Source organism: Meles meles, chromosome 7, assembly GCF_922984935.1.
Source record: "Meles meles chromosome 7, mMelMel3.1 paternal haplotype, whole genome shotgun sequence".
NCBI lineage: Eukaryota > Metazoa > Chordata > Mammalia > Carnivora > Mustelidae > Meles > Meles meles.
In genome coordinates, this window is record NC_060072.1 from 125,102,066 (window position 1) to 125,117,977 (window position 15,912).

Here is a 15,912-nt window from a genome sequence, read left to right on the forward strand (position 1 = left end):
GTTAAGGAAAGCAGCGTTCAGTAACTTGCACAAAGTCATGTGACAACAAAGTAGTAGAAACCAGATCCAAATCCAAGGTCGTGCCTTGGACATGACGCTATACTGCTTCCAGAGCATCCGAATGGCCATGGTGGTGAAAGATATTCATTCGAAATATATTGCTTTGGCACCTCTTGTGCACTAGGTACCATTCTAGAAATTTGGTCAACAAGACCTCTGTCTTTATGGAAATACGGAAATTACATTCTTGCAGAAGATAAACAATGAAAATAAGAAAGAAGCAATTTAAATAGTATAATAAGTGGTGATAAGTGCTGTGGACGGAGGAAACACTAGAACGTAGTAAGGGGTCAGATAGAGAGCCTGATGCAGCAGCCACAGCTAAGGCCTCAAGCTGGAAGCTGGGCCAGGAACAACCAGCAGATCAGTGTGGCTGGAATGGAGTGATCCAGGGCTCCAGAGCAAGGGGAGGGGGATTGTATGCAACCCTTGTAGGGTTTTGTTGGTTTTACTCTGGAAGAATGAGAAGCCATTGCAAGACTCGAGCAGAGAAATGACACAATCTGAGTTATGTTTTAAACAGATTGCACCGACTGCTGTGTTGAGAATAGACGAGGGGGGGGATCAAGAGACACCTGTTGCAGATTATTGCAATAACCAGCGGTGGGGGGTGGTGATAGTGCCTTGGACTCGGTGGGAACAGAAAAGCCAACAGTGACGGATAAATAGGGCAAGACAGAGTGGACTCTAGGAGCCATTTAGCTAAGGAGGAAGACTGTGGAAGGAGCAAGCTGGGGAGGGGACTTTGGAGAGGGCTGTTTGGGACAACTAGGTGGATGTTGAATATGGGCTGGATATACAGGTCTGGAATTCAGAGAGAGATTTGAGCTGAAGATATAAATTTGGGAGTTATAAGTAAATCAATAGTATTTTAAATATACAGATAAAGGTAATGATAGATGAAAGTCATCTAAATTATGGATGCTGTTGATTGTGGATTTACCAATTGCCAGTCACTAAACTCTAATCTGTGAATTGACCGGTTCATTTAGTTTCAACAAAATGAAAAATAGGGTTGGACAGACATGAGGGATCTACTCGCAGGGACCAAAACCTCCAACGGAATTCTGTCTGGTACTGTAGAAGCAAATAACACATTCTGCTCGATTCCTCTGCCTAGGGGTCAGCCCCTGCAAGATGCCCATCCTGGCGTCAGCTTTGACTCTCCAAACCGCCCGTCTCCGCCCCCACACCTGCGCGCTAGGGCCCTCTCGTAGGGGGTAGGGCCGGAGCTAGGGGCGCCACGCGTTGCTAGGGAACGCGACGGTCGCCCAGGCGCGACAGTTGGCCTCTCGCTGCCCAGCCCACGGATTCCTGAGTGGAGAACACCAGCACCGCCGCGCTCTCCTGCAAGCTCCCGGGCGGGGGGCCTCGGCCTCTCCAGGTCGGTCAGCGAGGGTAACCATGGAGAGCGGGACCCAGGGGGTGGGTGGACACATCCTGAGGGGCCCGAACGGCCCGCCCCCTACCCTGTGCCCGCCCGGGCCCCGCCCCGGAAACCTCGCTCCGCCCCTTCTGCCCGACCCGCCTTCGTGATTTCTGAGATTTGTCCCGCTTGCTTCTCTATTTTCTGGGTTAGCGGGGTTATTTACCTGCTACCCCTTGACTTTCAGAATCTGATTTCCCCGTAGCTTCCAGGCCGAGCCACGCCCTCTGAGGCTTGAGGTATCCTGGGGTCTCTTCTCAAGAGTTCTGCGGACCTGTCATCTGACCCCCAGTTTTCAAAATGCTTGCCCCATCTCAGCCTTTTACCTCGATTACAGAGTTGGTGATTTCTGGCAGAAGAAAGGTTTGAGGGACTGGAGAAGGCATGGAGTGGCTTTACGCTGCACAGATGCAGATTAGCACACCTAGACCATGGACTACAAAGGCATATTTGGGAAACCAGTTGGATTTTTCAACTGACCCCCCAAGAACTTTGGGAAGGGAAGTGTGCGGACCTAAGACCTTCTAAATGAGACCTTTTCCCTGTTCGGAAAACAAGCCCAGGGATGTTAACTGATTAGCTCCTTTGCCATATCCTGAAACATCTAGGAACAGAATAAAGTCGGTAAAGAAATGGAGGGTTAGCAATACTAATTAATGCTCTTGGGGTTTTAATACAACTAAAGGCCAAAAGTACTTTTCAGAGTGAACAAGGAAATGAAAAGGACTTTTGCATAGAAAGGAGTTTGAGATAACTGGTACATCAAAGGCTTTGATTTCAGAATAAAACCTTAGATTGTCAAGGGTTTGATATTGCTGAGTTTTTAGAATACCTATATAAACCTAATACTGTCTAATAAAATGAGAATTTCGCAAAACTAGAAAGTCAACCATTGCCATTTCCTGTTTCTGTAGCTACAACATAGTGATATAAAGGTCAGTTTTGCCACAACTCTTGGCAAAGTAAAACCACTAAATTTCAAAGTGCTGAATGTTACTAGCGGGATTAATATTGTCACTGAATTTCCCAGAATTACTTAAATGTTTAATTGAAAAACTGTAAGTTGATCTTTCCAATTTTAGTTTCATTCTGTTTTTAATAAGTAGAAAGTAAGTAATAAGGGAGACAAAAATTTAGGGGGGGATTTGCACCACCACTATATAGTATAGTTCAGTAAGCACAGGGCTTCCTATTATGGTGAAAATGCATTTATGTTCCCTTTAGCTATTGTGGGAAAACAAAGTTTTGAAATGGCTAATATGTGTAGAGGATACATATTTCCACTGAGGAAAAAAAAAAATGGGTTTTTTTCCAGCAGTAGTTCAGCTCTTCTGTCGGACAGCTCTTCTGTTGAAAGCAATTTTTTTTATTTTTTAAAAGATTTTATTTATTTGAAAGAGAACAAGCGCATGCACGCATGTACAAGAGGGGGAGGAGCAGAGAGAGAGAGAAGCAGGCTCCCCCCTGAGCAGGAAGCTGGAAGCAGGACTCAATACCAAGACCCATGAGATCATTACCTGACCCAAAGGCAGATGCTTAACCAACTGAGCCACCCAGGAACCCTTGTTGAAAGCATTTTTATATTTATAGTTTACATAACTGTTTTGTTTGAAGGTGGCAAAATGTTATCTAGATGACATTCAGGAAAATAGTTTTTGAATGAATCTGAGTATATAAAATATTTTGTTATGTATGAAAAAGCCAAGCCTACCTAAAGCAAAAACGGCCTGGGTAAAACAAAAAGGATGGATTGTGCCACGACTTTTAGAAAGTGTGCTTTATCTGTAAAAGCAATATAATACAGCCCCTAAATTCATATAACAAACATGACTAATTCTGAAAGTATTTTTATACAGCGAATTTGCACTTTTCCTTTCATGTTTCATAGTGTCATTTTTCTATGAAAAAAATAGGTTATATATGGTTGTATATGTTAATGGATTGTCAGGCTGTACCACATATGTCGAACTCACTGTTGGTCACACCTAGTGTGCAGCAACAAAGCAGTGAGCCTCCCACTGAAATGAATGGAAATGAAATAGAAACCAAAAGAACAGTAGAACCAACAAAACTAGGAGCTGGTTCTTTGAAACAATAAGACTAATAAATCCCTGGCCAGACTTACCAAAAAGAAAAGAGAAAGGACCCAAATTAATAAAATCATAAATGAAAGAGGAGAGATCACCAACACCAAAGAAATACAAATAGTTATGAGAATATATTATGAGCAACTCTATGCCAAAAAACTAGGTAATCTGGAAGAAATGGATGCATTCCTAGAGATGTATAAACTACCAAAACTGAAACAGGAGGAAAGAGAAAACCTGAAGAAACCCGTAACCAACAAGGAAATTGAAGTGGTAATCAAAAATCTCCCAACAAGGGGCGCCTGGGTGGCTCAGTGGGTTAAGCCGCTGCCTTCGGCTCAGGTCATGATCTCGGGGTCCTGGGATCGAGTCCCGCATCGGGCTCTCCGCTTGGCGGGGAGCCTGCTTCCCTCTCTCTCTGCCTGCCTCTCTGTCTACTTGTGATCTCTCTCTGTCAAAAAAAAAAAAAAAAAAAAATCTCCCAACAAACAAGAGTCCAGGGCTGGATGGCTTCCCAGGGGAATTGTACCAAACATTTAAAGAAGTATTAATGCCTATTCTTCTGAAGCTGTTTCAAAAAATAGAAATATAAGGGAAATGTGCAAACTCTTTCTATAAGGTCAGCATTACCTTGATCCCAAAACCAGACCAAGACCTCATCAAAAAGACCGATATCCCTGATGAACATTGATGCAAAAATTCTCACCAAGATACTAGCCAGTAGGATCCAACAGTACATTAAAAGGATTATTCACCACAACCAAGCGGGATTTATTCCTGGGCTACAAGGGTGGTTCAACATTTACAAATCAATGTGATACGCAACATTAATAAAAGGAAGGACAAGAACCATATGATATTCTCAATAGACGCAGAAAAGGCATTTGACAATGTACAGCACCCTTTCTTGACTAAAATTATTCACAATGTAGTGATGAATGGTATATACCTCAATATCCTAAAAGTCATATTCGAAAACCCCACAGCAAATATCATTCTCAATGGGGAAAAACTGAGCGCTTTACCCCTAAGGTCAGGAACATGACAGGGATGTCCACTCTCACCACTGTTGTTCAACATAGTACTAGAAGTCCTAGCCTCAGCAATCAGACAACAAAAAGTAATAAAAAGTATCTGAATCAGCAAAGAAGAAGTCAAACTCTCACTCTTCTCAGATGACATGATATTCTCTGTGGAAAACCCAAAAGATTCTATCCCCAAATTGCTAGAACCCATACAGGAATTCAAAGTGGCAGGATATAAAATCAATGCACAGAAATCAGTTGCATTTTTATACACTAACAATGAGTTGGAAGAAAGAGAAATTAAGGCGATCTCGTTTATAATTACACCAAAAACCATAAGATACCTAGAAATAAAACCAACCAAAGAGGCAAAGGATCTGTACTCAAAAAACTATAGAATACTCATGAAAGAAATTGAAGATACACAAAAATGGAAAAATATTCCATGCTAATGGATTGGAAGAACAAATATTGTTAAAATATCTATGCCACCTAGAGCAATCTGTACACTCAGTGCAATCCCTATCAAAATACCATCAATTTTTTTCACAGAGCTGGAACAAATAATCCAAAAAATTTTATGGAACCAGAAAAGACCCCAAATAGCAAAAGTAATGTTGAAAAGGAAACCCAAAGTTGGTGACATCACAATTCTGAATTTCAAGCTCTAGTACAAAGTTATAATAGTCAAGGCAGTATGGTACTGTCATAAAAACAGACACAAAGATCAATGGAACAGACTAGAGACCCCAGAAATGGAACCTCAACTCCACGGTAAACTAATCTTCAACCAAGCAGGAAATACTATCCAATGGAAAAAAGATAAATCTCTTCAACAAATGGTGGTGGGAAAATTGGACAGCCACATGCAGGAGAATGAAACTAGACCATTTTCTTATACCACACACAAAAATATGCTCAAAGTGGATGCAAGACCTAAATGTAAGACAGGAACCCATCAAAATCCTAGAGAACACAGGCAGCAATCTCTGTGACCTTACCCACAGCAACTTCTTGCTAGACATGTCTCCAAAGGCAAGAGAAACAAAGGCAAAAAGGAACTATTGAGACTTAAAAGATAAAAAGCTCTTGCACAGCAAAGAACAATCGAAAAAACCAAAAGACAACTAACAGAATGGGAAAACATATTTGCAAATATCTTTTTTTAATTAAAATTTTTAAATTTTTTATAAACATATAATGTATTATTAGCCTCAGGAGTACAGGTCTGTGAATCGCCAGGTTTACACACTTCACAGCACTCACCATAGCACATACCCTCCCCAATGTCCATAACCCCACCACCCTCTCCATAACCCCTCCCCCTGGCCCGCCTCCGTTTGTTTTGTGACATGAAGAGTCTCTTATGGTTTGTCTCCCTCCTGATCCCATCTTGTTTAATTTATTCTTTTCCTACCCCCCAAACCCCCCACGTTGCATCTCCATGTCCTCATATCTGGGAGATCATATGATCTTGATTTATTTCACTAAGCATAATACCCTCTAGTTGCATCCACGTCATTGCAAATGGCAAGATTTCATTTCTTTTGATGGCTGCATAATATTCCATTGTATATATATACCACAGCTTCCTTATCCATTCATCTGTTGGTGGACATCCAGGTTCTTTCCATAGTTTGGCTATTGTGGACATTGTTGCTATAAACATTTGGGTGCACGTGCCCCTTCAGATCACTACGTTTGTATCTTTAGAGTAAATACCCAGTAGTGCAATTGCTGGGTCATAAGGTAGCTCTATTTTCAACTTTTTGAGGAACCTCCATTCTGTTTTCCAGAGTGGTTGCACCAGCTGGCATTCCCACCAACAGTGTAGGAGGGTTCCCCTTTCTCCGCATCCTCACCAGCATCTGTCATTCCCTGACTTGTTAATTTTTGCCATTCTGACTGGTGTGAGGTGGTATCTCATTGTGGTTTTGATTTGTATTTCCCTGAGATATTTGCAAACATCTTAACAGACAAAGGGCTAGTATCCAAAATCTATAAAGAACTTATCAAACTCAACACCCAAAAACCAAAAAAATCTAGTCAAGAAATGGACAGAAGACATGAACAGACATTTGTTTAAAAGAGACATCCAAATGGCCAAAAGAACATGAAAAAATGCTCCACATCACTTGGCATCACTAATGTAGTGATCTGAAAGGGTACCTGCACCCCAATGTTTATAGCAGCAATGTCCACAATAGCCAAACTATGGAAAGAGCCCAAATGTCCAATGATAGGTGAATGGATAAAGATGATGTGGTATATATGTAGAAAATGGTATATTACTCAGCTGTCAAAAAATGATATCTTCTCATTTGCAATGACATGGATGGAACTAGAGGGTAGTATGCTAAGCGAAATAAGTCAATCAGAAAGACAATTATATGACCTCATCATATGTGGAATTTAAGAAACAAAACAGGATCTTAGGGGAACGGAGGGAAAAAATTAAGAAAGACAATCACAGAGGGAGACAAATCATAAGAGCCTCTTAATCATAGGAAACAAACTGAAGGTTGCTGGGGGGGGTTGGGGGTGATGGGGGAATTAGGTGATGGACATTAAGGAGGCCATGTGATATAATGAGCCCTGGGTGTTACATAAGACTGATGAATCACTGAACTCTACCTCTGAAACTAGTAATACATTATATGTTAATTAATTGAATTTGATTTTTTTAAAAAGAAACCAATAAATAAAATTACCTTTAAAAATAACAAAAAATAAAAATTTGAAAATTTGAAAAAATGAATGGAAATGAAAGGCAAGGATTTCACTGGAATATGGCTTGCTTATTGTTTTGTCAGGTAGTCCATATTTTACATAAATTCATACAACAACAATATATTGCCTTAAAATATAACATGAGCCCAAGCCGAAATTAATAAACAAGGGTCAAAAGTTTTTAAAAAGTCAAATATTAACAATATCTTAATTTTCTTTGGTCTAGTCTATATCAATATTGATATCGATATAGATATAATTAGTATGCATGATAAAAAATGCAAACAATATTAATGACATATCCATTTGGGTAGTTGCTACTTTCATCAGAGTGAATTGTGTAGCTCAAATGACTTCATTTTAATTCATTTAAATCTGGAGCTAAGCCCAAACAACTGTGAGAATTTTGGTTTCAGGATGAATGTGAATACCACAACCTTTAGAATGTTAAGTAAGAATGTGACAAAAGTCTACAGGAGGTGGGGGGAAGCATAGGACCAATTCCCTTATGTTTAATGGAAGAGCCAATTGGTACTTGCACATGATTGATACATAAAATTCAAACAAATGACTCTTAGCCTACTAACAGTCTCCACTAATCTATTTTTATTAAAATAACAGTCTCCACTAGTCTCTTTTTTTTTAACTATGAGAGAAATTTTAGGTCACATCCTTCACATTGAAGAAATATTTATCTGAAATTCAAAAATTCCATCAATTTTATGCCCATTTCCCACTTCCCTCTCATTAAATTCAGGCTGAGCTAAATTTGTTATACTTCTGAAAGCATTTATTGTAAGACTCCTTTTTAAAAAACTTCTGAAGTCTGCCCTAACTCACCTTAAGATGAGTTTGAGATGATGATGGATACTTCTAATTGATGTAATGATTATTTTGACTTTTCTTTTTTTAATACTTTAATATATTTCCTGACCTTTTCAACACATACTAGCCCCCACTTATCCATGGGGGTTACAGTTCAAACCCCCTCCCCACCACTGGATGCTTCAAACCACAGATAGTACCTAACCCTATATAGTCTATGTCTTTTCCTATACATACCTATCTATGATAAAGTTTAAATCAACAATAATAAAATAGAACAATTATAATTATATTTTGAAGTTATGTGAATGTAGCCTGTCCAGATGTATTTTCCTATACTCACTATTTTTGTGATAATGTAAGATAAAATGCCTGTATGATGAGATCAAGTGAGGTGAATGACACAGGCATTGGGATGTAGCCTTAGGCTACCATTGACCTTCTGACAATAGGTCAGAATGAGAATCACCTGCTTCCAGACTGCAGTCAAGGTAGAGAGTGCAGAGGTACTACTGTAATGAGTATTTGTCATTGTAATTGAAAAAATTTTGAAAATAAGGATCCATTTAGAGGATCAACTCATGAGGTCTATATTTAATGTATTTCAGCCAATAGAAACATATTTTAATAGAAGAATGGATTGAAGGAATCATGATGAAAATTCTAGGCATTTTATTTCAGTTAACTGATACATATTTTGGTTATAAAATGACTCTGAGGAAACAACTGCAAGACATGTCTTTGAAAAACTGACTCTAGAAGTTTGGTGAATAGACAATCATGCGTACTCCAGTGGGCTATTTGAACGTCAAAAGCGATTGGTGCCTGCTTACGTTGTTTTAAAATCAATGATGTCAGTATCATACAGGCGTACAGCTTTCATGGACTTTGTGTGCATCTGTCTTTTCACATCGGGCTGTCACAGGAGCAGGGTCATGTGACCTCCGGAGTGAATGGACTGCAGTGATTAGACCACCTCCAAGTAGTTAAGATACGGAAAAAGGGGAAACCATTGCTTCTCAGCAAGAAGAATAAGAAGACAGTGAGAAGACTGATCTTACATTCCCTTTTTAGGGGAAAAAAAAAAGTGGGGGATGCAGTTTTGAATATAATCAAATGGAATGGTGGTGAGATGTTTTGACAATCTACTGAGTAGTTAAAAATAAGAGTGTGACTTCAGAAATGTGTTTACTATTGCCTAGGACACCAGAAGTAGGACATTATGCTCTGAATGCAATTTTATTTGATGAAGAAATAAACAGTTCCCTATGTATCTTTCAGGGTTTATTTTTTTTTTCCCTTTTTATTTATTTTTTTTTTCAGCGTAACAGTATTCATTCTTTTTGCACAACACCCAGTGCTCCATGCAAAACGTGCCCTCCCCATCACCCACCACCTGTTCCCCCAACCTCCCACCCCTGACCCTTCAAAACCCTCAGGTTGTTTTTCAGAGTCCATAGTCTCTTATGGTTCGCCTCCCCTCCCCAATGTCCATAGCCCGCTCCCCCTCTCCCAATCCCACCTCCCCCCAGCAACCCCCAGTTTGTTTTGTGAGATTAAGAGTCATTTATGGTTTGTCTCCCTCCCAATCCCATCTTGTTTCATTTATTCTTCTCCTATCCCCCTACCCCCCCATGTTGCTTCTCCATGTCCTCATATCAGGGAGATCATATGATAGTTGTCTTTCTCCGATTGACTTATTTCACTAAGCACGATACGCTCTAGTTCCATCCACGTCGTCGCAAATGGCAAGATTTCATTTCTTTTGATGGCTGCATAGTATTCCATTGTGTATATATACCACATCTTCTTGATCCATTCATCTGTTGATGGACATCTAGGTTCTTTCCATAGTCTGGCTATTGTAGACATTGCTGCTATAAACATTCGGGTACACGTGCCCCTTCGGATCACTATGTTTGTATCTTTAGGGTAAATACCCAGTAGTGCAATTGCTGGGTCATAGGGTAGTTCTATTTTCAACATTTTGAGGAACCTCCATGCTGTTTTCCAGAGTGGTTGGACCAGCTTGCATTCCCACCAACAGTGGAGGAGGGTTCCCCTTTCTCCACATCCTCTCCAGCATCTGTCATTTCCTTTCAGGGTTTATTTTATTTCTAAAGTAGACCATGAATCCTTCTCAATCGTGAAATTGAATGTTTATTCATTTTTTAAAAGATTTTTATTTATTTGTTTACAGAGAGAGAGAGAGATCACAAGTAGGCACAGAGAGAGGGAAGCAGGCTCCCCGCTGAGCAGAGAACCTGATGCGGGGCTCCATCCCAGGACACTGAGACCATGACCTGAGCCGAAGGCAGAGGCTTAACCCACTGAGCCACCCAGGCACCCCGAAATTGAATGTTTAAAATTTAATATACTTAATGAGATTCTCAACATTCTAGGTTTTTTTTTTAATTCCACTTGTGTTCATTTTTAAAGAGACTTTCAAAGTTGTCACTGTTATGCTATTCATGTTGTTTTAACATCTTTCAGAAATAATTGGCAATAAGACCCCTGTAGCCATGGCTAGTTCTGATGCGAAACCAAAATCAATAAGTCGTGCCAAAAAATGGTCAGAAGAGATAGAAAATCTGTACAGATTTCAGCAAGCAGGATATCGGGATGAAATTGAATATAAACAAGTGAAACAAGTTTCTATGGTAAGATGTGTCTACAAACCTGAACTCAAAATATTCAGTGAAAAGTGTCAAAATCAAACAAAGAACCAGAGAATAACTAAAAGGAAGCTCTACTCCAGTTCTCTCATTTCATTGATGAGGAGACTGAGGCCCAGAGGAGTGGTTTTCAAGTAGACTGGAGAGAGAGGTGGTCCCTCAGCATGGAAACATTAAGAACTTTCTAACTTTTATTTAACAACCATGCTCTGCCAGATAAAGGGTTGATGATAACCACAAAAGCAGAGTCTTTTTCCCTTCCTCAGGTAATTCTATTGCCAGATACTCAGTTTGTTGTGTACCTATTACTTCTTTCCAGTTTCTTTTTATCCTGAATTATAAAGGGGTTAGATTTTGTTTATTATGGAGATTATAAGTGACAGAGAACTATTAAAGAGCATCTGACTTTGGTTGTGCATTACACTCTCATGCCCAATAATGGGATTGACATAAAATCAGATTTAAGACCACACAAAGAACCTCCTTGAAAGGGAAGTCCCACAAAGAGAGAGGAGTGTGTGTGTGTGTGTGTGTGTGTGTGTGTGTGATAGAGGGAAGTACAAGCTTATTCACTGTATGACTTGGCGATTTTTAAGAGGTCCTGCATTTCACTTCAGTATATACTAATTGGGTATAAACTGGAAGGAAGGAGAAAATTCTCCCTTGTTCTTTTGGCTGGTCTAACAATCAAATTGACCCATGACAGATTAATAAGAGAAAAAACAAATTTCATCTAATTTCATACATACAGGGGCCCCAAATATATTAGACCCAAGAAGTGACCAAAGCAGGCCATTTGTATACCTTTTAGACAAAGAAATAAGAAATGTATGAAGAACTGTACTTGGGCTTGAGGACTAATTAGTGGGGAAACGAAGCAGGGTTTATTTACACAGCCCTCTTGGCTCTGAATTCTCTGTCTCTGGTGATAAGGATGTCTGTCTACCTCCAGGTGCAGGGAGGGTGCCTTTCATGGGGGAGATTTCTTTCCTGCTTTCAGGGGTACAGAGAGGAGGGTCAGAGTCTCTATGCTCTAGTTTCTCAAGTAACTTTAACTAGAAACCATCAGTACGCCAAAGCGCCATGTTCTGGGGCAGCGTGCCCTCAGCCCTGTCATACCATGTGCAAATTTCTGTGCCAAGTGCTTTAGGAGATAAAAATATGTGTACCTGACCTCCAGAAACTGACTGGGCCAGTAGGAAGAGAACCAGATTTGGAATCTCTCCAGGGCCTGAATCCTGGCTCCCCTCTCTCATTAGTCGAGCCAGCCTGAACAAGGTCCTTCACTTGGCTGAGCTCAACGGTTGAATTGTAATGGCAGTGCCTGCTTTAGAAAATAGTTACAGGAATTAAATGAAATCATGTGTTCGAAGTGTCCAACATTGTAGTGCTTAATGATTTGTTGAGTGAATGAAGGATAAGTGTTTAATGATTGGTAGCTTTTATTATCTTGGAATAGAAGATTAATAATGACATGAACAGTAAAAATTTATGCAAGTCAAAATACGTGTGCCTTTTTAAATGATGCAGGAATTTAGGGAAAGACAAAATCACTTCCTCTGGGGGACCATCCTCCAAAAGGGCTGGCTTCATGCCCCCAGAGACATTTGCAGAGGGCCTTGAAGGTAGGATGGTAACTGAACACTTGCCTTGATTAGTATATCTCTACCAGTGGGTAGAGGTGGGAAGGGTTTGAGCAAATTTCTCTTTCCTCACCTGAAGCATATGTCCATTTGGGACATAAGAGCTATTGAAGCTTACTGACCTCTGTAGCTGGTCTTGATGACCAAACCACTCCACTCTGTTCTACTGAAAGGAGTGAAGCTTTCCTCCATTGAATGGGAGTCCTCAAGTGAAAAGCCAAGAAGAAAAAGTTGTAAAATACAAGGGCTATTATTTAAAATGACTAAGGGGTGATGAGCATAGGAACCAATACAGCTCCTTGGAGGGTATTTTTTCACTGCATGAGATGATTTTGGGGACCCTAGTAAATGAAAGAGAGATTGCTCCTGGCCCCAAGAAGAAGAGAGTTATAATGGTGACTTGAGAACATCCTCCTTTCTCTGCTGGGGGCAATGGAAGCTATGAAAGAAAAACTTGACCCAAGTGACAGGAGCCATTGATTTTTTTTTTCTTATGCTGTATATGTCAGAGAGCCTTCCAAGGTTTATCCGATATGTTTCTACCTATTTTCATCAATTCTTAAATAAATGAGACAATATAAAAAATGAAAATGTGCTGTTAGAAAACAAAGGCCACTTTGTATTCATGATCTATTCCTATCCCAGTGGAAAGTTGTAATTTATGGGTGGGGCATATGAGAACTGTCAAGCTGCCTGTAGAGGTGGTGGGGAAGATTTGATTATCTAGACCACGATACCTGAGTGATCAGGTTTTGACAACGATAGAGTAGATCTTACAGAATCCAGAAGAAATATACCAAACAACAAGAGAAGTGCATTGACCTGATCAAGAAAGTGGAACATGAATTTGGAGAGGAAAGGGAGAAAAATGTCCAAATTGGTCAAGACAAATGATAATGTAAACAAACCAATATGACATGAGAAAGAATAGTGGGGAAAAGGTAAGAAAAGATAGTGCAGGATTAGATTCATGACCTCAAATTTCTGTTAAAAATTGGATTTCAAGGGGCACCTGGCTGGCTCAGTTGATGGATCATAAGACTCTTGATCTCGGGGTTGTAAGTTCCAACCCCATGGTGTGCATAGAGATTGCTTAAAAAATAAAATCTTTTAAAAAATTGGTTTTCAAGATGAACTTGTGATATGGACATGAGGACTGCATATGAACCTTTAGGTGTCTCGAGTCTAGCTGGTTCCATTTGTCACTGCTGTGACATCAATTCTCAGCATCCAAGTGCTTTCAGAGCAGGGCCTGAGTCTAATTTCCTCCTCGGGCATTACTTTTAGATATTAGGAAGTAATAATGTTTGAAATAATTTGTAAATGTAAGAAAATGCTTAGAGTGTTTTGAATGTTTCCTCTATCTTGGCCACTGAGTAGAAATTTAAATCTAGAAATTGGGATCTAGAGAGAAGCACCAACTTAGCTATTTTACAGTATAAGGGTACAACTTAGGGTGTGTTTGAGGTGTGCATAATACTCTCTTGAGAGCTCAAGTATTTTTAGATTTAATTTTATGCTTTAATTTTTGGATGTGAGGTACACTGTTAACTATTTGATAATAAATTATTATATAAAAATAAAACTAGCTTCATAGTATTTGTATTCTGGTTTCTGATGTGCAGGTAGATCGTTGGCCAGAGACCGGATACGTGAAGAAACTCCAGAGAAGGGACAATACTTTCTATTACTACAACAAACAGAGGGAGTGTGACGACAAGGAAGTCCACAAAGTAAAAATTTATGCTTACTAGCTTTCGTTCTTGGTGTTGTCATCATCTAAGACTTCATTGCTTCATTCTACATCATGTAAACGTCATTTTACAAAATAACTCAAAATGCAGGCTTCAGTTGAATGTTTTGAAACACAAAAGCCATGAAACCTGGTATCAATCAGCCTGATCTGTTCTAAAATATAATTACAGAAGCATTAAAGTTGTGCCCGTCTTCTGATTATTGTTCTTCTGATTATTTTAACTGAGGTAGAGTAACCATGATGCACGGAAAGAGACAGCCCAATTTGAAACCATCCCAGTGGTTAGGCTAGTTGTTGACGGGTTAGTGCTCTGTACCCCCTGCCCCCAGCCTTTACCACTTTCCAAGACCACCATTTTGAACCGTCAGGTCTGCCTGTTGTGACCCTAAGGCTTTCTCTTGCCTCTCTAGAGGCTTTGCCTTTGCCTCTTGCTGAGTAGACTGGAAATGCCAAGGGCTGCCGGCCCCTAGGAGCAGTCCTCAACCAATAACTGCTGAGGAAGAGGTGTTCAAAAGCCCCAGCCGCCTGGTGCCTCTGAGGAATATATCAGAGGTGTGTGGCGCCCAGTTTCCCAGCAGGATGAAGCTTCGGTCGCCTGCAGCGGTGTCTGGCTGGGTCACGTAGACTACTGGCTGTCTCCCTCCCTTGCCACCCCCCCACTCCAGGCAGGGGGTTCCCTTCCTCCTGCATCAGCTCCTTGTACGTGGAGCCTTGTCCCAGGGTTGGCTTCTGGGTTTCCAATCTAGACAGTTCCTGTTCCAGTGCTGCCTGGAATCACCTCAGAAAGGGTTGGCTTCTGGGTTTCCAATCTAGACAGTTCCTGTTCCAGTGCTGCCTGGAATCACCCTCAGAAAATCACCCTCGGAAAGATTCCTCAGGGAATCACCCTGAAATCACCTGAGTGCTAATGAGCAAGGCAGTAATTAACCTGTAAGACACAGAAAGTTCCCAAAATTATGAGTCTTGAGTGCTTTGAGGTTAAATAGATGAAAAACAGCCTTTCTGGCAGCATCTCTTTCTGCACATGGGTCCTGTCCCCGTATTTTAATAAAATCACCTTTTGCATCAGGGGGAAAAGAAAGAAAGAAAGATATCCTTTCTCCTTTAACTATGTTTTCACTAGATTTTTTTGTCACCATTCGTAAGCCTTGATCTTTAAACTTTATTTTTTTTTAAAGATTTTATTCATTTATTTGACAGAGATCGCAAGTAGGCAGAGAGGCAGGCAGAGAGAGAGAGAGAGGAGGAGGAAACAGGCTCCCCACTGAGCAGAGAGCCCTATGTGGGCTCAATCCCAGGATCCCGGGATCATGACCTGAGCTGAAGGCAGAGGCTTTAACCCACTGAGCCATCCAGGCACCCCAAGCCTTGATCTTTAAATAGATTTTTGGATATGGGGATCATACCCATCAATTCATCTAACTTTAGCTCCCATTTTCCAGAACTGTCTGCACCGTGAAGTTACATGAGTTTTCACAAATCAATGTTGTGCTTCTTCATCATTTTTCTTTTTGACCAAAAACATCACAGAAGGATAAACTTCTTTTATGCCTTTCTTTTATGTCTTTCCCAGTGTTGCTTGGGATCATCTTATGACTTTGAAGCCATTGATCTGTACCTCTCTGCTCAGACTTTTTATTATCCTCTTCCAGATTTGGCCAACCCCTTAGTACTGAGCATAAGGG

The 15,912-nt window shown here is 40.4% G+C and overlaps 1 protein-coding gene across 1 annotated transcript; it reads left to right on the top strand.

Annotated features, from left to right (window-relative positions):
* The first annotated feature begins 1,450 nt into the window (after positions 1-1,450).
* On the top strand, positions 1,451-14,225 carry MEIG1 (meiosis/spermiogenesis associated 1). Its single transcript, XM_046013797.1, has 3 exons — positions 1,451-1,482; positions 10,645-10,813; positions 14,097-14,225. The coding sequence occupies exons 2-3, from the start codon at positions 10,676-10,678 to the stop codon at positions 14,223-14,225; spliced, it is 267 nt and encodes an 88-aa protein (XP_045869753.1). The 5' UTR covers positions 1,451-1,482; positions 10,645-10,675.
* The last annotated feature ends 1,687 nt before the right edge of the window (positions 14,226-15,912 follow it).

Excerpts from the sequence above, each read along its gene's own strand:
- MEIG1 (XM_046013797.1), top strand. The coding sequence starts at position 10,676 with ATGGCTAGTTCTGATGCGAAACCAAAATCAATAAGTCGTGCCAAAAAA. Across the intron at positions 10,814-14,096 it reads AAGTGAAACAAGTTTCTATG|GTAGATCGTTGGCCAGAGAC; the intron begins GTAAGATGTGTC and ends TCTGATGTGCAG.